At 41.0% G+C, this 22,555-nt stretch overlaps 1 protein-coding gene across 1 annotated transcript in view; it reads right to left on the bottom strand.

Annotated features, from left to right (window-relative positions):
* Positions 1 to 17,457, bottom strand: part of TRPC7 (transient receptor potential cation channel subfamily C member 7) — a 131,626-nt gene extending 114,169 nt beyond the window's left edge. The window contains exon 1 of the mRNA XM_056858011.1: positions 16,727 to 17,457. Within this exon, the coding sequence (XP_056713989.1) occupies positions 16,727 to 17,413 (687 nt within the window). The 5' untranslated portion in view covers positions 17,414 to 17,457. The remainder of the gene's footprint in view (positions 1 to 16,726) is intronic.
* Between the last annotated feature and the right edge of the window lie 5,098 nt (positions 17,458 to 22,555).

The raw sequence follows: 22,555 nt of genomic DNA, 5'->3' as shown, positions 1-22,555 counted from the left end.
ATATTGTGGAACAGTTCAAGCGAAGATTATTCATCTAGAACAGTGATGGCGAACCTTTTAGAGACCGAGTGCCCAAACTGCAACTGAAAACCCACTTATTTATCGCCGAGTGCCAATGTGACAATTTAACCTGAATACCACCCCCAGAGGGGGCCCAGAGGGAGAGGCTAGGGTTGCCAAGTTCCTCTTTGCCATGAGTGGAAGGTTTTTGGGGTGGCGCCTGAGGAGGGCGGGGTTTGGGGAAGGACTTCAGTGCCATAGAGTCCAATTGCCAAAGTGCAATTGCCAAACTGCACGCCCCTCCACCCGCACAGACCCAGAGAGCGCCGGAGAAGCCGCTGGAGGGAAAGAAGGAAGGAAGGAAGGCAGGAAGGAAAGAAGGGAAGGGAGGGGGTAAGGGAAGGAAGGGAGGGAGAGAAAGAAAGAAAAAGAGAGAGAAAGGGAGAAAGAAATGGAGCGAGGGAGAGAAAGAAAAGTAGGTAAAGAAAAGGACAGAGGGAGACAGAGAAAGAAAGAGGCCATTTATGCATGGGAGGTTTTGCCTTGGATTTGCCACTCTCCAGATGCACATTTTCCCCATCCGGATTCTCAAAACTCTGCATGGGGACTTACTGATTAGTTTTGAGAATTTGGATGGGGAAAATGTGCATCTACAGAGTGGCAAATCCAAAGCAAAACCTCCCATGCTTGAATGGCCAGAGACAGAAAAGCCTTCCTGCTTTCTCTCTCTCTCTCTCTCACACACACACACACACGCACACACAGCCCAGCATAAGATCTCTCCCCCCGCCCCTCCGCTCCATTCCGGCGTGCACGCACCCCCCCCCCGCTTCCTCTCGGGGAGGCTCCTGTGCTGGCGGGGTGGCCATCTCTGCTTCCCGCTCCCCAGACATGCGGTGGTGGAGCCAGCGGGGGCGGGGCAGGGCCGCTGGAACCTGCTTGGGCCGCTCGCACGTCCCACGGAGCCCCTGGGAGGTCCAAAGAAGGCAGGCCTGAACCCCAAGCCCCCTTTTCTGTAACCCCGACCCTCCTCCTCCTCTTCTTCCTCCCTTGGCCAGCTCGAAGAAAGTCCTTCTCCCCCCCCCCAGTCCCTAAGGAGAGCTGGACTTTGCAGAGCCTCCCCGGCCCCGCTTGCCGTGCCAAGGAGGGAGTCCAGGAAGAGCCACCCGCCCGGATCTGGTCCACGCTGGCCACCAAGGAGGAGGCAAGGCCGATGCCCTTTCCCGCTCCTGGCTCCCCAGCCCCGCGCCACACTGTCCTGGAGGCGCTGTGCCACGAGGCAGGGGAGGGAGCGGCCGGCTCCGGCCCCGGCCCCGCAGGGCGCTTGGGCAGGGGACGGCCCATCAAGGAAGGGGCTTAAGAGGCGGCGAGGGTGGCCACCGGCTTCGGCCGCACCAGCAGGGCCAAACAGAGAGGCCCAAGGAAGCAGCGGCCGGCGTCTGAGAGCAGCGCCCCCGTCCACCCCCGTCCATGCTGCCTCCTTGCTAGCTCGGTGCACGCCCCTCCCCTCGCCACCCCTTCCTGGAGTCGGACTTCCAGATCTGCCAGCTGGGCGGTGGGGAGTGCAGGGAAGGCGGCGGGGGCTTTGAACCACTCCAGCCCCCGCCGCCCAGCTGAGCAGCACGTGCCGGCAGAGAGGGCTACGCGTGCCGGAGTTGGCACGCGTGCCATAGGTTTGCCAACACAGATCTAGAAATTCATCTAGTTACTCTGCTACCAACTACACAAAAGAGTAAATGGGAAACAGGCCTACAGATGGCCAAGGTTTCTTCAAGAACAATGTAGTTATTTTCTCTTTTAGAAGGTTTCGAAAAATACCATCTACTAAGGAAATAACCCTGGACAAAGGATTCCTTACTTACTGATTTCATTAGCAAGAACGGACAAGTGCTGGTCCTCACAATACCAATAGCTGGCTTGGATCCTATATCTTTCTTCTGTGCATGTTTCTTTCCAGGCACTGTAGAAACTGTCCTCTGACGCTGGCATGCTTCCCGTAGCTACAGGTACTTCCACTTTGCTAGACCATTGTCTTTTAATGAGCTGCTAAGTGCCTAGCAGAAGACAAATGTGCCTGGCAATGCACCTGGGAGAAGCACACACAGAGAAAAGGTATAGGAGCCAAGCCATTGTCTGCATCAGTCAGAGAGAACCAACTGTTCCATGAGTGGAGTTCCATCACTGATGCTAAAAGATTGGCTGAGTCTAAGAAAGGAAAGAGTTGGCATTGCAGCTGATAGGTGCTCTTGGCTACTGTGCCAACCTGCTTTTCAAACAGCAAAACTGAGGCCATGAGCACTCCCAAGCTCTTAACCTCTTCTTCAAAAGTCAATATACTCCATCATGGACAAGTGGATCTAGTCTCTCAAGAGCATCACCCTTCCCTATTACCATCATCTGTGCCTTATCTAGATTCAACTTCAGCTTCTTCAGCCCAACCATAGCCTTAAAACATTAGTTCAGAACCAAGACAGATGCATCTGGAGACTTTGATACCAAAATACAGAGCAATAGGATGTGTTTGTGCATAGATGTTAAAGACTGGACTCTATACATAACATTACTTGCAGTTTATAACTATTTAGTGCAGAGGATGCATAAAGAGGATGCATAAAAATGATTATATGTTTAATAATTACCAGAATTACAATGCAAAAGCCAAATTTTAATACCTGCTGTCACAATGTGACTATTTCTTGGTCCCCATAGTTAGTACCCTATCAGTCTTTGAGCAGCGTGTTAGGAATTTAAGGAAATGAAAGGTGGAGTAAAGCATCTGGTTCCTCTGGCCTACCACTGATAGCTGATTATGTAGCATGTCTTAATTGCCTATTTAACAGCTGACTAAATGGCAGAGAAGACAAGAGTGGGAACCTGTGTGATTATTCATCAGGAGCACATATATCCATGTCCAATGGACCACCAGTTCTACACACAGAGTAACTATTGTTGAAAAGAAGGGGCTTGTGTAATTGGTAGGTATGTTAAAAGAAGAAAAGGTTTTGCTTCAGAAAAAAAATTATGAGTGTTCAGTATGGATGGCTTTGCTATAGTTTATTAGATATAAAAAGTAACCACTGAATGCACTACTTTTTAGAATTTTAATTATGAATATGGAGCCCCGTGGCGCAGAGTGTTAAGCTGCAGTACTGCAGTCAAAAGCTCTGCTCACGACCTGAGTTCAATCCCAAAGGAAGTTGGTTTCAGGTAGCCGGCTCAAAGTTGATTCAACCTTCCATCCTTCCGAGGTCGGTGAAATGAGTACCCAGCTTGCTGGGGGTAAAGGGAAGATGACTGGGGAAGGCACTGGCAAACCACCCCATAAAACAAAGTCTGCCTAGAAAACGTCGGGATGTGACGTCACCCCATGGATCAGGAATGACCCGGTGCTTGCACAGGGGACCTTTACCTTTTTACGTTAATTATGAATATATTCATTTGTGGGCTGCTGGTCCTAATGCTATTATTGTTTATACAATGCAGGACTTGAGAAAGCAACTGGACAATCCACAAGAAATCTTTTTGCTGATCGAAGTTGATCTGAGAATCCATGTGAGTTCCTTTGTACATGCAATACTGCTTATTCCTACAGACGCTGGATGAGCAACCAAATGCATAGGAAAGGTGTGTTGTCTATGGCCAACAGCCCTCAGAGTTACTTGTTCATAAGATCCAATTACATTAATGTAAAATATGTAAATACCATAAAGGGACCTGCAAGAACTTGTGGAGGGCATCTGATTTCCCCCTCCCTAACAATCTCTGCTTTTCCTTCCCTGAAAGCCCCATAGCCTCTCCCTTTTCCCTGCTTCCTCTCTCCTTCCGACCCACCAGCCAAAATACCTTTATTACTCCTCACCCTCAGTATTCAGGGGGAGGGGGAATGAGGGGGTGGGAAATGGCTGCGGGGCGGAAGTGCCCAAATAATGCAGAATAATTCAGGTCCGCTTTTTTTGGCCTCCATTTTTGCCACTAAAAATACCAAAAATGTATTTTTTGGGGTTTTTTTTTTTCATTTGGCATATTGATATGCACAGTCCTACTAGCAAATTTCCCATGGTTGCTGCCAGGCCTGGCTCTTGTGAGTCCTCCCTCAGAGGTCTAAGGATTGAATGCTGGTAATACTGTTGTGGTTGCCTAGCAATGGTCACTGAGGGCATTCATTTCTTAAAGCAATAGGCACTGTTTCTATCATTGGGGGTGGGTTAACCTCCCAATGTTTTAGAGTTTTTGTAGAAAGATCTGTGTAGTCTCTCCATATGCTCAGTCTGTCTCATCTCTCCATGGGCCCAGTCTCTGGATTTTAGTAGACACATATGGGCCACATTGAAAATAGATATATTATTTGTTGTAATGTAAATACTAATATCGTCATTATTTTCAGTAAAGCCTGTTTTCCTTAAATTGCAACCAGTTTGAACAATGAATATTGCTTTGGCTATCAAATATGGTGATTGTTGAGCCTTATAAGATTTCCTAACATAAATCCTCATAAATGCAAAAATGCCAGCTGGCCAATGCTTTCAAATGGTCACACAAGTCATATATTTTTTTTAAAAAAATTATATGAAAATAAGAAATAGGCACAGAACCCTGAAGTAATCTTTCAGTGGAAGGCCAAACAAAATGATGAGTTGACAGCTTTAAGAATCAGAGCTGCAATGTGAAACCTATTTATCCATATAAAAATTATGGGCAATTGAAAGATTGGCATTCTTCTTTAATTTCAGTACCTTTGAAACTCACACTCAACATGTCAGATATAAGCCAGCATGCAGTTCATTTATTTTATTATATCTATATGTACCTATGATAGTTCATGGCAGCCCATTAGGGATGGAACCCATAGTGGCTTGCAAACTAGTGACATAGGGAAAATCAGGTATGGATTCATCCTGTACCTGGATATAGTTTTGGCACAAAGAAAACTGCTAGCAGACCGGCTCTTGTTGAATACAAAGCTCCTTTGCCTTTGCATTACTTCACCGAAGCTTGTTATGGTAGACTTGAACTTTTATTCCAATTCTCTGGAGTGCTATAAACCTATTCTCTCAATGGATGTTTATGCACGGAGAGAGGATTTTAATCCACATTAGTGAGTGTGATTATAAATATAATCAAGGGTGGTAATAGTTATTCCAGATCACTCCTGATAAATTAATTAGAGTAAAAAGTGAGATCTTTTGTTTGCATCTCAAGGAGAGCTAGACTGAGAAATTAAGCCTCTGGTTCTTCTAAATCCCTAATGCATTAATTGGCTCTGACATAATTTTGCACAATGCCTGACTCTTCCACATTTCTATGGAGAGTGCTATTAGAATCTCTACAGCTCACACAGGTTCGCAAACCCGCTCATCTGTGTTCTGCTATCCATGAGGACTCTAGCACGATGGCATTAGCTTAGCTGCCTGTCGGAGAAGCATAAATGAAAAACTGTTTAAGTCCATCTGAGCAACTCCCTTGGCACCATTCAGTAGTGTAGATCAATGTCTTGTTTAACTTGGCTGCATGGATGTTTCCCTAAAGCAATCAAACTAGAAGAACTGAAAAAATGCACTTGGAAAACTGTATTTATTTCAGTTTTTTAAAAATTTGCCTGGTTTTTACTTTTATTACAGTAAACTAAAATGTTCTGGAACAACAATTACTGACTGAGCTGCTACTGATCATACTGCTACTGGTATTCCTCTCAACATGCATCTAGATTTCTTTGGCCTGTCACAGGCATTGGAAGGCAAACCTTTTCTTGCCCATGGACAGCCTCCTTAACCTTAAACAACTTCTCACCCACAACAATGCCCTTCCTGACATGGACTCTAGGACTGAAACAAACCAAGATGCCAACTCTGTCCCCATATTCACTCTGACAACACAATCACCAGACCTAACATCAACAGCCATACCATCTCAGGTTCATTCACTTGTTCACCTTCCAACGTTATATATACCATCAAATGTTAGCAGTGCCCTTCCACTCTCTCTATCAGACAGATATACGCAAAAGAATAAATGGGCATAAATCCAACATTAAAAACCACAACATTCAAAAACCAGTGGGAGAACATTTTCATCTTCCAGGTCATTCCTCTGCCCCAAAAACCTCTCACCGGTGGCGAAGAGGGACCTGGCAATCCTACCCAGAATCTCCTTTTTCAGCTGCATAATGTTTCCTAATACTCTGTCAGAAAAAAATGAAATAAATACATAAATAGTCTACAGGATCTAGTGCCAGGAACCTCTTGGGCTTTTCTACCATATTTGCTTGTGCCCAGATTTGTTTCACACTCTTTGTATGTGGCCTGTATAAAGTACAGAGTGGAACTGCCACATACTGTTGTACTGGAGACCATTGTTATCCCTAGCCTATATAATATAGGTTATATATTAACTTTTTCATGAGTTATTGCTTACATACTTTGCTATATCTTGTGAGATCATTTGCTATCTAAACAAATAATATTAAAAAGATAGCTCATGCACAATCAACCGCGCAGTTAAAGAAGCATTTAAGACCCTGGATGCACATGTTTTGAAATTTCCAGTGTGCATTAACTTTTAGTTTGATAGCTTTTTCTCCAGTATGTGAACAGAGTACTCCTCAAGAAGCACAGCAGTTTGAGTGTAATAAACTAAATTGTGTTGTGAGTGGAACACATCTTTAAGATCAAGTATCAAGCTCAACAAAGCGAGAATGCACAGTAAAAGCTCAAGCGTATGCAAAGTGAAGAGAGAAGGAATTTGATAAGCCAAATCTCCATAAATTCCATCATGAATGTTGTTATCCGTGAAGACTCTGCCAGATACTATGATAAAGACAAAGTCAGATACGCTGTTCAGAATCCAGAGCATGCTGTGGCAAGCGATCTTGTTTGAATGGGAGGAACAGCCATGAATGTGCATGCCTCCTCTTGAGCTGGATTGTTCCGTGTACTAAAGTTAGGGTTCCCAGGTCCCTCTTCGCCATTGGTGGGAGGTTTTTGGGATGGAGCCTGAGGAGGGCGGGGTTTAAGGAGGGGAGGGACTTCAATGCCATAGAGTCCAATTGCCAAAGCAGCCATTTTCTCCAGGTGAACTGATCTCTATCGGCTGGAGATCAGTTATAATAGCAGGAGATCTCCAGCTAATACCTGGAGGTTGGCAACCCTAACTACAATGTATGGCAAAAACCCTTATAGGCAAGGATGTTTTGTATGTCCTTATGGGACTGCTGGTTTTGGGTAACAGAAAAGCCAAGTCTTTGGTTTCTTTGACCAACATATTTTGCCTAAGAAAGAGAGAGCGTACTTATGAGGTCACATTTCCACAATTTTAAAAGGATATCTGTGTGAAGTTTCCTAATACTTTGCATGGTCCAACCAAAATACAGCTTAGAAGAAAAGTACAATCCAAAAACCTATAATGGATTTGGGAGTGCCTGAGGTATTTACAGGCCCTGGTTAACTGATGGTGATTCTCATGGTGGTGTTTACAACCCATGTGGACTGCAGTCCACAGACGTGGGTGGTGGCATAACACATATTAATGTGACTCAAAATTATATAATAACATTTCTGACTGGTGAAACTGTATCCTGTTCCTCTTCGTGTGTTTGTGTTTTTTTTTATTTGATTTGCTTAGATTACTAAAGGGGAAGATTTGGATGATGCTCCCTTTTTCACAAAGACTCAGCATGACCTTGAAAAATATGGAGTAAATGAGGTTTGGAGAGAACACAAGGCCTGGTATTCAGTATGAAGAAAGTAACACAGAGGAAAAGGCACACAAGCAGCTGAAGCGTTAAGAACAGTGCAAGATTCAACATGTTGGACCTACTGTGGTTTATTTCAGGGATTTCATTTAGCAGAATTAAAGTCTGATGTGTTGCATGGCAGATTATTCACAAGGGCACTGTCGTCAAATTGTTTAGTAAACATACGATCATTTGAAGAGATCAATGTGATTCCAGCCATTTTTATATTTACGGGTCTTATTTCATTTCCTAATCTAAGAAATGAGTCACCTGTTTGCGTGCAGATGGCAACCATAAAAAGAAATCTGCATATTCCTTCATGTGAAGGTGACATTTTATATCTCTTTCACGGGATCAAGTTCTAGCTTTCAGTCCAAGCTATTATAGGAAATGTAATCAACTTATTCATGCAAGAAATATTTTCAGCAATACTGCTTGATGAATATAAAAACAAAAAAAGGTGAACCTGAGAATGGAATTTTTCTTTTCTCATTCTGGGTGAGATTTTGCTGCTCTTGATTTAAATAGAACAAGGTGCATTTTAACCTTAGTTAAACTTCTGCACAGTACAATCTCTGCATATTTAATGAGCCACTGTAGAATTTAAACTTGTTATTTAACAGTTGTTGTAAACTGCAAATGATGTTGTTATGACACACAGGTCAAAATAATTAAACATTTCTGAGTTTATATCTGGGGTTCAATCTATCTAAAACCGAAACTTAATTAATTTGAATGGGATGTGTGCGGAAACAGCACTTTATCAGTTGTGACCTTAACAACTTTGAGAGTGTGTTTACTTGCATTTTTGAACCGGCAGATGGAAATCTCACCACATCATTATACAATTATTTTGTTTGATGTTAAAACAGACTCTCTGTGAGCTTGATAGGGAGTTCAAAGGTGAAGGGAATGCTCTTTAGAGAAATTAACTCCTTCCAAGATTACGAAATTATTTCATTACATTAAAGCACAAATGACATTTTGCCACCGGGATAACATGCTGGCATATCCCTATAGCAGTATTCATATTCACAAGAGGTCAACAGAATTCTTCCCCCCCCACACACACACACACATGCAGGATCACAAAGGATCTAGGTTCTTACCACACATTTAATAGAAGTTGGGGTTTAGGGGGTAGTTGAAAGTACTAGTGGGCAAAGACTATGATCATTGATATTATAGCACAAGGAAGTCTGGCAGAAATGTAGCTTTTCTGCTCCACTAAACTGCATACATAAGACTCTCTAGAGACAATAGTTTGAAGAATCCTGGTTGCATATTAGAAATTCTATGTTTTCTCTTGGGAGGAGCTGAGATATTAGTAGTCACACATAGTATATAAGGTACTTGGAGCACTGGAATACACACACATGGTTGCAAATTATGAAATCTAAAGTTCAATTTGATTTATCATTCTGGGATACCACACACACACACACAGGATGCCATATTCAAGTTCCCCAACTCTAGGTAGCCTAATTTGCATATTATGCAAACTGTTTTCTAATTATGCAAATCCTGCACATTAATTGTTTTGTTACCTGCCAGTTGCTTTTCATCTCCTGTTAACTCTCCCAAACTGTTAAGGAAGGCTCAAAGGGGGAAAAAACCTGTACCTGACCCTTTGCCCTTGCCAGAATTTTCTCAGGCTGTGTTTTGAGAAGCAATGCTTGCCTAGAAAACAGAAAGATGTGGTCTATGCTTTTGTCCACATGCCCCCTCAGTTCCCAGCAGCTCAATTCCCAGGTGTGCACAATACACTTACATGTACAAATGGCCTCATGTAAGGTTCCTAGTGGAGCAAATAGCAGCTCTCCAGGGCCATTTCAGGTCAGAAAAACAGTGCAGGGGGAAGGCTAAAGCCCTTTAATCTTGTGCTCTACAGCCGTAATCTGAACTGAGCCTGCAAGTGCCTGGAATTGAGTTTCTAGCACAGAACTCCAGGTGCATGCATGAGCCATGTGTCCACTACATGGACTTTGCAAAGTGTGACTCAGCCCTCAGTCTGCACAATGGACATAAGACTTGCAATCCTCACATTAGACTCATGCATTTCTTTAGTTAATAATGACCACAATTACTAAAATGGGATATTTCATAATTATCATAACTAATATGAAATGAAACAAATTCCCCATCCAATCAGCCTCTAATGAAAGAAAAAAACATGATTTTTTTCTTTTTTTTTCCTGCATCTTTTGTCATTGCCTCTCTCTGACTCTTCTGGTTTCACCTTTACAAAGCAGCCAACATTTTCCTAATAAGGGCACAGTGAGAGCTGTGTTCCTTAGGGGAAAAGGGGAGACAGAGGCCCTGGGCTTTCCTGATTGACCACAAGTTACAGCCACTAGCATTGCATGCATGTGTCCTGAAGGGCCGGGTGTGAGATTTTGCCAACTTTTTTCTTCACAATGACTACTCAGCTGGGACTAATTTTCCCTTGCAGTCTGCTCTCCTCAGCTTGCCTGCTGCTCTCTAAAACTGATCACCCACCCAAACAAATCTGCCTCAAAGTTCTCCTTGTACTCCTTGTGCCACCAAATGCCTTGCCTTGTTCCTTGAGCTACTGTTCATTGAGCTGCAACTACTCAAAAGAGACATTTGCCCTAGACCAATTTGAATAAAACATGAGGTCGGATTGGCTACAAGTCAAAAGCTGCCATCCAATGGGAAGGCTGGAAGGAGAAGCTTTGGTTGCCAATCCTCCCTCCCTCTTTTGAATATCGTGGGACTTTCTGGTCACCACTGGGGCAAAGCAGGAATTTTTGGGTTTCTCCCTTGACTGGCTTTTGCAAGAGGCTTTTTTGTTGTTGCCTGCTTCATGATGTTCAGGTTGGGCAGTTACTAATAGCTTAACTAGGCTCGGCCATTGACTGTTTAGGCCATAACTAGTTTGGCAGGGATAGAGTAAGTTGCTTATTGATAGGTAGGGAATAGCGATAAGCACCCTGAGCCATTGGGCATGATGGAGGGCATATTCTGAACAGACCATTGCTTGCTTTATGGCAGGATGGAGTGTGTGAAGAAGCACTTTTGGTGCTCAGCAACATCTTTCCAAACCTGGTAATGGCTTCATGGTGCATCAGGGAATGGGGCTGGGGCTGGGGATGCCTTCACACAGTATGTGCTGCCAATGACAAACAAGGTAGACGGCAGCTGCAGGCCAAGTTTGTAGCCAGGGTCTATTTGCCAAAACAAAAGGCCTAGCACAGCTTGCCCTCAATTAAATATTATCCTAGTTAATTGATGACCTAGATCAGCTGTTTTAAATAAACCAGTTAAACCCAGGCTGTGGTCTCATGTCTTTATTGGGTACTGGGGCAATGGGAATATCACTCTCCCTCAAACAAACTGCCCATTGGAACCTCTCAGCTTCAAACTTGAGAAATATATCCAACTATACTGTTCTATACAATCTTTTGCCAACATCACAGTCCCTCAGTCCCAAAGAGACATTCCTAGTCATAAAGAACAGCAGCCGCAGTTTTTTTCCCCTGATTACATTTGCAAATGTCAGTTGTAAGATCCTTGAAAAGAATTATGGATGAATCACATCCAATTTCTGTGACAGGGTAGGTATATCCTTTCAGCTCCCATATTATTGCACCCATATGCTACAGTTTCTTTTCTGCTTTGATGCCCTCCATTCCTATGATGGGTCAGTTGCCAGTTTCTAGCAGTAGATACTGATATTTAAGATTGGATTTCTGCTGTTAAATATTGACCAGGATTAGCACCTGCTCTCAGAATTGGAAACGTGACCAGACATTCAATAGCTGTGGATTTGAAAAGGATTTCTATTGCAGACTTTGTTTCACTGATATTTTACCCATTAGCACTTTGTATGTTCACCATGTATAAATAGCCCATGAACACTTCTTGCAACTCCAATCTTTATTGCCAAAATTCATCTATTTTCTAAATGGTTTCCAATCCCTTTAAAACTGTGCTTGTACCTCTGGAGAAAGGAAGAAATATGAATGTATTTCAGGGTGGTGCATTTTATTTCAATTAATTCTTTTGTATGTTTTTGGAATTGTTTTTAAGAGAAAGCTGAAGTTACATTGGTGATGTTTCCCCCCAATATTGATGCATGACTTTTTTCTCTGGGTACTGAAGTCACAGAGACCTAAATAAATCAATTCGTTTTGCTGACAACATGAAATACTCAGTTGTTCTTTTCTCAGAGTCATTTCCCAGTAGTTCTGGAAAGGTAAACATTTAATATGCAGAGAATAAATTTCAGGAGATTTCAGTGAGAGCAAGTTTAAAAAGCTGTCAGAGATAAATTGCAAAACAAGTTGGGACATTTGCTAAGGCACTGATTTATTCCTTATAATAAATATAGCATTATTATCAACCCAGATCAAATCCTGCTTTTAAAAAAATCACATACGCCCTGGTGAGCACAGCAGAGGCAGGTACTGCTGATCATGCGGTCTAATGTATGAGGATCTAATTTCTGATAACTGGTATAAGCAATGTATCTTGGGACATGTGAAGTCACGAAAGATTACAGTAAAATAAAAATCTCTTATAACAAGTTTTCCTTCTGAAGGTAGGGAGCTGCCATCTTGTGTGAATTTGTGGCTTCCATATTACACTGCTTTTGTCATTAGACAACATATTTTGCTGTTGAGTGTACTGTCATAGCTGACCCTTAGAAAATACACAAACAAGTTATGTGCAAATTACATGTTATGTACAAATGGATGAGACTGCAGCCTTTGTTTTAAACACTGGTTATGGAGAACACATTTTATTGTCAGAGAAGACATGTAAACCTTTCCCCTAATGCTGATTCCATATTCAAGACTAACCCCCAAACAGCTTAGTCACCATGGCTAGTAAGTGGTTCTTAAATATCCACTCTCCTGTACGAATCACAGCCTCCCAGAGTTATTTTCTAAACCAAAACAACAAATATCTTTTGGATTACAACATATCCCTTTGGCTGTCATGTGTAGTTTTATCCTCAGTAGCACACAGGTACAACCCTCAGCTTTAAAAAATAAAAGCCTAGCGATGAAGCTAGGTTGAAATGAAGTCACATGTGCTCTTTGAAAGCTACAGGTAGAAAAAATATATGTGCAAATAAAAGGGTCAAATTTAGCATTCAGATTGAAACTTGGATTTATACATAAGAATGTAAGGCAAGAAATAAACTTTAGCGTTTAATGGCAGTGCAATGCTGTTAAGTCACAGCCAATTTATGGCATCCCCCTGGGGGTTTCAAGGCAAGAGACCAACAGAGGTGGATTGCCATTGCCTGCCTCTGCATAGCAACCCTGGACTTCCTTGGTGGTCTCCCATGCAAGTACTAAACAAGGCTGACCATGTTTAAACTTCCTAGATCCAATGAAATTGGGCTAGTTTGGGCCATCCAGGTCAGGACTTGGCATTTAATACATGTCTAACTTGAAAAGCACTACACTGTTATGCATAAAAACAGAGGAGTGATAAACACATTTAAATCTCATGCACTTAAGCACCATTCTTAAGTACTGTTGCATCATGCCTTAGATATGTTGGGTTTTCTCTTATTTCTTTTCAAAAACAAAGTGGAGGGAATCCTATGATCCAAAAGTGCCTCTCACTTCATCTACATTTCATATATTTTATGTGTAGTCCAACATGAAATTGTTCCTTCTCTTGACCCTTCTTCTACAGTAAATTTCAGCCATGTCTCATTTTTAAACTCAAGAGTTCTCTAGTTTGGTAGGTGGCACTTTGTTTTTTTAAAAAATGTGCCAGTACTTATATATAAGGTCATGGTGATTGGCACCAATTCCTCTATCAGTACCTGCAAGAACCAACCCAAAAGGTGCCGGTACCAGTAGGTATCACCACAAAACAAGCTTTAATGGTAGTTAAGGATGTTGACTTCACCTTTCTCTGGTCTCCGTCACTGTCCAGACTTAAGACTGAATGTTCTTTGGCAGTAGGGAACTTGTATTTGCTTATCTTACTACATAAAATGTCATGCATCCAGATGCTACAATATAAATCAACATCTGCATCATCTGTTCAAATTATTTTGATTTTACTCTGCAAGCTCCACATTCTTATGGTGGTCATAGCTGTGGATATTGGTGAAGTGCACCGATGTGCATTGCAAAGTTCTACAGACTGGTGTCGCAGACCCTTGACTGTTAGTGGTATTGGTTAATCGAATGCAAGCCTGACAGTTTGCTTTCATTTCCAAATTTGCAAAAACATGTACAAGTTTTACTTTCTCAGCTATATACTCACTGTCCCATCTTTGGGAAGAGATACTTTGAATAGATGGGCAGATGCCTGGAAAAATATCTGAACAAGTCGACCTAATAGTTCACAGTTTTGATTCAGATATTTCTGTGGGAAATTTCTTCTAAGCTCAGAGAAGTGCTCACCTTATACCATACGAAGTGACAAATTGGAAGATTTTGGCATGGTCATGTGGCTTTCACATAACTGAGCCTATATAAGACAACCACATCCAAAATACCCATTCATCTCTCAGATGTAGGTTGCTTGAGACTGTCTACCCTTTCTGAAAGCACTTTGGTGAGAATCTCAGAAATTGTATGTTACCTTTTAATCTTAAAATAGATTGGAGAAGGGATGATATATACGTATTGCTGTTTCAGATTTCATTCACATATGCAAGTATATTTTGTATCATGATTCTAACATATTTTCTCATTTCAAGGACAATTTGACTGATTTTAAATAAAAATCTTAAAAGATAAATGTGAGTGGTTTTAGGGTGGGAGACACTTGACATCTGGACTAAATAAACTTCTGTCCTCTTCAGTCAGAGGTCTGTAACCTATAGAGATTTGAGATCACTGAGAATAGCTATCTCAAAATAGCCCTGTGATTTACAGTGCAATCCTAAGGAGAAATGAATAGGCTTAGACTGGAGTAACTCTCCTTACTATGTGATTCATCCACAATTCATTTCAATGGGCTCAGACTGGAGTAACTCTCCCTAGGAATGCACTGTTAGTCTTTAATGCATTGCTTTGGAACAGGCAAAGAAACCTGTGGCTGTTTTACAAGGAATGATTCTCTTACTAAGGCAGGGGTGGGGGCATCACCCATTATATTAGGTGGGTGGTGGCTTTCTTAAATTTGTGAACATCAGTGTCACATGCATGGACCACTTCTTTGGTTTGTTTATTTCAATGCCACTTGAATAAAATCGCTTCAATTGATGTAACTGGCTGACACCATAGCATTCCTCACAATTGTCTTGTGAACAGGACTGAGACATTTTGCCTTTGGTTATAATTTTGTTACACTAAACTGTTCTTTGCATTCACTATACCTTACCTTTGTTTTCTTTTTAAAGTAAATAAAACTCCGTGATATATGTGCATTAATAGACATGCAACTCTTCCTTTAAACACTACAATATTCATATTCATTATCCTTCAATTCAGTACCAAATATTCAAGTATTTTTGTCATATCAAAGATACTAGGAATCCATACGCCATCCTCAAACATTTCCAGTTAGGTCTCTTTGGCTGTTCTTTGCATGGTCCAGTTTTATGTAACACAGTAGTAATTCATAGGACCAAGCACTTTAAATTCCTGTGCAGAGCCTGCAACCTTCCTTTACTGATATAAACTTATGAAGAAACTCAGTCTGATCCATAAAATTAGTTTGCTATCCATACAAATGCAACAGCCATACTGGTAATTTCTACAAAAGCTATGACAGAAGGAAGCACCAGGGTCATCTAGTCCAACCCCTTGCACAATGCAAGAAATTCCAAACTACCTCCCCCCCACCCCCAGTGACCCATACTTCATGCCCAGAAGATGGGCCAGGTGCCCTCCCTCTCATGATCTGCCTAAGGTCATAGAATCAGCATTGCTGACGGATGGCCATCTAGCCTCTTCTTACAAACCTCCAGGGAAGGAGAGCTTACCTCCTCTTGAGGAAGCCTGTTCCACTGAGGAACCGCTCTGTTAGAAAATTCTTCCTAATGACTAGACGGAAACTCTTTTTATTTAATTTCAACCCGTTCATTTGGGTCTGACCTTCTGGAGCAACAGAAAACAACTCAGCACCATCCTCTATATGACAGCCCTTCAAGCTGTTTGCTTTCTCCTAACTGTTCCCAAGTAAACATATTGCACATTAGGAACTGCTACTCCAAGGATATGATTTTGCTACAATTTCTGTGATCATGACTCTCCAAAACAGCCATTACAATATCACAGATATTGGAGAGTGAAGGGGGACCATGCGGAAACAAACATGTCATACACACAGTTTGAGTCCAACCAAAAATGACAGAGCCTCTTGAGCATTGCTGAAAAGCATTCTTACATATTGCCATATCCTGAAAGTCTAGTTCTAGCAGTGAATCCAGAAGGCCCTTGATGGCCAAACTGACCAGAGTCTTGGAAATCGACAGCACCAAAATGTTGCTGAACTTGCAAAGAGCTACTAATTCAACATTTAAAAAAATATAAGTTTGGAGGTGGAGTAAGTAAATGGCTGGAGATTAAGCACCAAACTATGGTTTCTAGAACAGGTGAGCAAACAAAATGTGTGTCCATCTAGTGTTCTGTCCTTCTTAAAGAAAGCACTGATAACCTCAGTGACATTTCAGTAAAGCTTGAGTTGATGCCCATCATGAGCCTCACAAATAAAATAAATTGATATATGAAAACTCACCTTTTCAGGATTTAGTTACAATGTGAAACTATATTAGACTGTAATATCTAGTCAAAGAGAATCATGTTTGTTTGTTTTTCCATTGTGGAACATCAAAATAATTCATCTTTAACTCCTAATGTATAGCCATCATAATATAATACTGGACAGAAATCAAACTAATTGCTGCTATGTTCTTTCATTATTGGTTTTCTGAAGTTTTCCCTTGAACCCTAAAAATGCTAGTAGATTTCCCATACAAAATACATGGTATCATACCATTAACAGGTTCAACAGAAGGGAAAAAAATAAAAAAAGATAATAATTTTGTGTTACCTTAAATTCTGTCTCAATGTTGGCTAACCTTGCGAGCTCGTTGCTTAGCTCTAAAGCGGTAAGAACCGGGTCTTCACTAGAAAGAGACAAATAAGCGGCACTTGCTAATCCTTTGTAGGCATTCATTCTTGATCGGGAATGACTGAAGGAATCCTTCCTCTGCTTCTCAATGCACTCATTGCACTTACAGAAGTAGTCGTGGGGCCTTTCTATCCGTGCCCCTTTCAGCAGCAAGATGTGAACAATTTCATATTCCTGGCAATGGGCCGCAAGTATGATAGGAGTAATGTCATGGGAGAAGCGTGTTCCATCTTCATCATAAGCGTAGAAATCATCGTCTCGGAGCTCTTGCTCAAGAGGACTGAGAGTGAGGCGCTGTCCTTGTGCAAAGGCTGGATGGCTCAAGATGGCTTCCACAATGCGCACATACCCTTTGCTGATGGCTAACAAGAGTGCATCCCCCACACGAGCCAGATTATCCTTCTTCAGAAGAAGTTCTGTTACTTCCAGATGTTCGTTGCCCACTGCGAGTTGCAGGGCATTTTGTCCCATGTAATCGACACAATTAAAGTTCAACGTTTTGGATTCCTCCAGCATTTTCCGCACCACAGGGATGTTGCCATATTCTGCTGAATCTAAAAAACGTTCTTCTTCTGGCGTCAAGCTGGTACCCTTTTCATTGAACATGTACGCTGGGCCTCGGGTAGCCTGCCTCCTTCCTTTCTCCCGGAGGGTGGTATGCCGCCGATGCATGTTTTCAGAGCTGTGGTTTTTCAAGCCTAAATGAAAATGTAAGAATATGGATCAGAAAGTAATGTTTTTCTAGAAGAAATTGTACTGTTTATTTGGGCATTGTATTATTTTTGGGCATAATCTGGCCAAGTAGAATGACTTTTACTGCAAACTGATTTCAATAAAAGGCATATGTTTAACTCTGACACTGGAATTAACAATATTTATATGTGTCTGACTTTGGCAGGATTATGTTCATTACAATTAAATCATATTTTTGGTGTGTTTCCTAGGTTTGTTTCTTGGAAGTTCTTTTGATTTTTTTGGTTTTAATTTAGGACCATGGCACACTTAATTTCATAGGCCTTGAGGCTTGATCCAGAGTTCAATGAAGTTAAAAAAATGTTTTCATTGTGAACTGCACCTTCAAAGAGTCACACAAGGTGGAATTTACCAGAATAAATTGCATGATCAATAATTCAGTACTACTTGGAATAATTCCTTTAACAATTAAATACAGGTGAAAGAGGGGCATAGATTCAGTGTTTTATGGAAAGACTGTTTTCCAGGTTCTCAGCAGCTTTACGATATATAGTTTCAAAACTGGAAACGAAGGAGTATTTTATAACCCATGCTGCCTCCGTAAAGTAATTAATCTCTGTAATAGATCCCTAAATTTAAATGGATAATCTTGGCAGAGCTCTGGCAGAAGACATGTCACATTTCAAAATCCAAAAATTCCTTAAGGTTCCCCATTATAAGCATTTCCTTGTTAAAGAATCCCTATGGATTTCAGAAACTTCATATAATAGTGTAGATGTTAACTGAGAGGGCTAAGCATGATGTAAAGGGGTGATGAGTTTGTGTGTGTGTGAGTGTGCTGCCAAAGCACAGCTTGCTTATGGTGACCCCATAGGGTTTTCAAGACAAGAGACATTCGGAGGTGGTTTGCCATTGTCTGCCTCTGGGTGGGCTGAGAGAGTTTTGAGAGAACTGTGACTAGCACAAGGTCACCCAGCAAGCTTCAGGTGGAGAAGTGGGGAATCAAACCCAGCTCTCCAGATTAGAGTCCACCTCTCTTAACCACTACTCTCATGGTGATGAGATTACTCAAGTGGAATTCGTGGGATTGTAATAGTAATTATTGGGTGAAATTCAATTGGAACAAATTCCCAATTTATTCAAAGACATTAATAATTGCCCTCTCTCTCTTACACACACACACACACACACACACGAACACACACGTTTTGATCACTAGAAGGAAGGGGAAGTTTTCTAAAGTTGTAAAATGTAATTACTGTTCTTTTTGCCTAAGTCAAATATTTTTAAACACAGGTTCCCATACATGCCTAAAATTAGTGAGAATTGGAAGTGCCTTTTTTTCCTATCTGGAATAATCTCCAGTACCCTGAAGCTGTCAGGAATTGTCAGGTAAGCATTTCTAAAATGGAATGGCATTTTACTTCTGGATTGTTCCTTAGTTTAAATCAATTGATGCTCTTGTTTGGCCAAGGGCAAAAGTGGTGGAAGTAGACCCTGCAAAAAATCTAGGTGCCAACCTGATATAGACTGAAGCAACACATTCACAAGACTGAATAACATCAATTAATAGCATCTTAGATTTATTCACCCACTCATCCCAATATAGTATATGCAATAGTATATGCAATCATGTTTCATCAATGTCAGTCTGCTCTCTATATTGGACAAAAGACCATCCCATGCACAAAATAATAAATGTACATAAATCTGACATTTAAAATATCTATATCCAGAAGCCACTCAACGAGCTTTTCAATCTTCCGGGGCATTTTGTAGCTGATTTGAAAGTCACTATTGTCCTACAAAAGAACTTCTGAGAATCCAAAGGGAATCGTTAAATTAGAATTCATTAACAAGTTCAAAAGTATTTATCCCTTCCTAGCCTTAACAGGGATCTGAGATTCCTCACTCACTATAGGTATTAATGTCTTGCATGCCCCATCCCTTACAGATGCCAATTTGTTCAGCTACACTTCTGTAATTTCCTATAGTAACAACAACAATTGGGAGTGGTCTACACTCAATCACAGTGAACTGATTACTCTCTTCATTGGTTTTTGTTTTAAATTGGCTTCTCCTTGTAACTCCTCTCTCTCTTCACCACCACCTGCCTTTCTGTTGTCAATATAAAAACTTCAGCCTAATGGATGAACACTCCAGTGTGTCTGATTAAGTGAGCTATGACTCATGAAAACTTAGGCTGAAATAAATTTTGTTAGTTATTAAGGTGCCACTGAACACTTTTTTTTTTTGCTCCTGCAGACTAACTCAGCTACCCATCTGGAATTGCCTTCATAAAATATTAGTAACCGCTATGCTAAGTGGAAAATTTCAGAATCTGTTACCCTTAGAGGGACAGAGAAACCGTAGAAGGAAAATTAGATAGGACAAATGGAAGAGTGAAATATATGCACTAAATAAGACCCTCTGGATTATATATTATACAATTTTATATTGCCTAGTATCCTCGTCTCATTGCACACATTTCAATACCTGAAGCAACAATTCCCTATTGTTTGGACCCACTGGGGTGATTCAATGGACTAAAATATATCTGCCCCAGACTGTGATTTTCAGCCCACATTGCCCCTCCAAAATACTGGTCCAGGGTTGGTATAAATAATTCCATTCACAGGAGCATTCTCATAGCCAAGACTTGGCTCCAATGCAACATGGGGCTAGCCACATTTGTGATTCAGGCTTCTGTTAACTCTGTTAAACTTCCAGAGTTGCAGAACATCTGACTTAAAAAAAGATGTTGGGCAATACTGATGTCTGCCTACATATAGATATGGGGGTAGGAAAAAGTCATAATTCAGTAGTAGGAGAGCAACACAAGATGGCACTCAAACAACTGGCAACAATGAAAAGAAGGAGGTGAGGAAAGGGAAGCTAATCCAGTGGCAAATCCCACTGGAGGGAATGGAGAGGGAATGGGGAGCATAAAAAAGAACTGGGCTGAGGTGGGAGAGAACCATTGGGTGGGGAAAATCAGTACCTTTCTTTTTCCTCTAATTTTCTGACATTACCACTTAGAGGCCTTATATTTTACATCAGGTCTCTCTAAAAACAGGAAGCGATGTAGTGAATATGGCACAGTGTGCACATTTATGGCTTACATATGGAAACCATTTCAAATCACTTCACTTGGGTTCTGTCACAACATGCCCACCTTACAGATAGATAATTTGATATGTGCAGCTGTAGACCCTTTTCATGGTCATTAGTGATGGCATGGAGAAAATTGTTTATATGATGTAAAACATAACCAACTTGATTTATGAGCCAGCCACCACATTCAGAGATTTAAATCAAGCTCCATGTGGTACCTGTTTTGTGTACCCTTCCTTTAAAGGTAAAGGTAGTCCCCTATGGTACTACAACACCAGGTCATTTCTGACCTATCAGGTGATGTCACATCATGACGTTTACTAGGCAGACTATGTTTGTGGGGTGGTTTGCCATTGCCTTCCTCAGTCATCTACACTTTACCCCCATCAAGCTGGGTACTCATTTTACCAACCTTGGAAGGATGGACGGCTAAGTCAACCTTGAGCCAGTTACCTGAAACCTACTTCCACCAGGATCGAACTTGGGTCATGAGCAGAGCTTTGACTGCAGTACGGCAGCTTACCACTCTGTGCTATAAGGCTATTTTCTGTACAGTTCTTCATTCACATTTCTAAACTTCTTCCACAAAATCAAGGACAAAGGTAACATTGCTTGATAGTTACAGTATTTTACATACCAAAGACAAGAATCTTACGGTAATTCTATGACTCTATGAAAATGGAAATATACCTGATATACTATACAAAGCCTTTTACAAAGTCCATGCAAAGAGATATAACCAATAAACTTATACTAATGTAGTAATGACAAACAAAACAGAAAGTCCAGTAACATTGTCATTGATATTAAATAATGTACACATTGTGAAGTAGTAGAAATTCTCCTTATGGTGGGTAAGCAAGATTTAGCTCTGCTACTACTAAGACTTTGCTTCTGATTAATTCTGCCTTTAGATCTAGGTACTACTACAACAAAAAGTCTAAGTAAAAATTATTGTCATAATTTTGAATACTTCAGAGGACTACATTTAGCCAACATTTTGTCATAAGCATGTTAAAATATATTTGAATGATTACTGGGCAGTAAGAGGACCAACTGATCATTCAATAAAAGAAAATCCACAAGTTATGATGTTGGCTTAAAAATACTTGCTGTACTCTGGTTTAGAAACTAATCATATGTATGGAGTAAGTGTGATACATTCTCTTAAAATCTAATTGTGACTTGATTGCACTTATCTTCACATTTTGTTTAATGGCACTTTGCATTTAAATTACATGGTATTTGCATATTTTATGAAGGCTGCTGGTGATCAATCTCATCCGAAAGGGCAATTAAAGCAGGATGCTTGACTAGGAATGGTATGTTGACATTTCATGGCACTGGAGAACAATATTTTGGTAAACAGTAAACTCCTGATGCTGCCTTTATTGTGCTTCCTTGCTAGTTTCATCATCCAGAATGGGGTGGTGATGGTGGTATCAGAGCTATCCTTTAAATTCGTTATGGCCTACATGGCAATTATAATGTGCACCCACAGGAACTGTTTACACAGATCTCCCTGTTTGGATTGGGTAAAAAAATCACCTATAGATTACATTCTGACTTTTGTGTGGCATGTGCCTAAGTAAAAGCTATTCTGCAGCAAGGAGTTCCCATGCAGAGGGACCATGCTGGGTACCAGCATTATTAGATGTTCTTATTAGATTCTCTTCTATAAAGGGATTCTCTCCTTAAACCTGTGATTTTATTGCTCTGGTTATGTGTGTGTGTCTATAAGACTAAAAGACCCTGCGTGGTCAACCAAAAATAATAAAATCCTTCAATTATACAATCTACCAGATACTGTTCATGAGATTTCCCAGGCTGACTTCAACTGTAGGGCGCAGATATATAGACATGAAGCAGAACTTGATAGGCAACTCATACTAGCCTCTACATTTTCATTTTAGTTCAAATTAATTAAAGTAGATCATTCTA

This window comes from Euleptes europaea, chromosome 1 (assembly GCF_029931775.1).
Source record: "Euleptes europaea isolate rEulEur1 chromosome 1, rEulEur1.hap1, whole genome shotgun sequence".
In the NCBI taxonomy this organism is placed as follows: Eukaryota; Metazoa; Chordata; class Lepidosauria; order Squamata; family Sphaerodactylidae; genus Euleptes; species Euleptes europaea.
The sequence above is the reverse complement of the archived record's forward strand: the minus strand, read 5'-3'. Positions and strand labels throughout refer to the sequence as shown.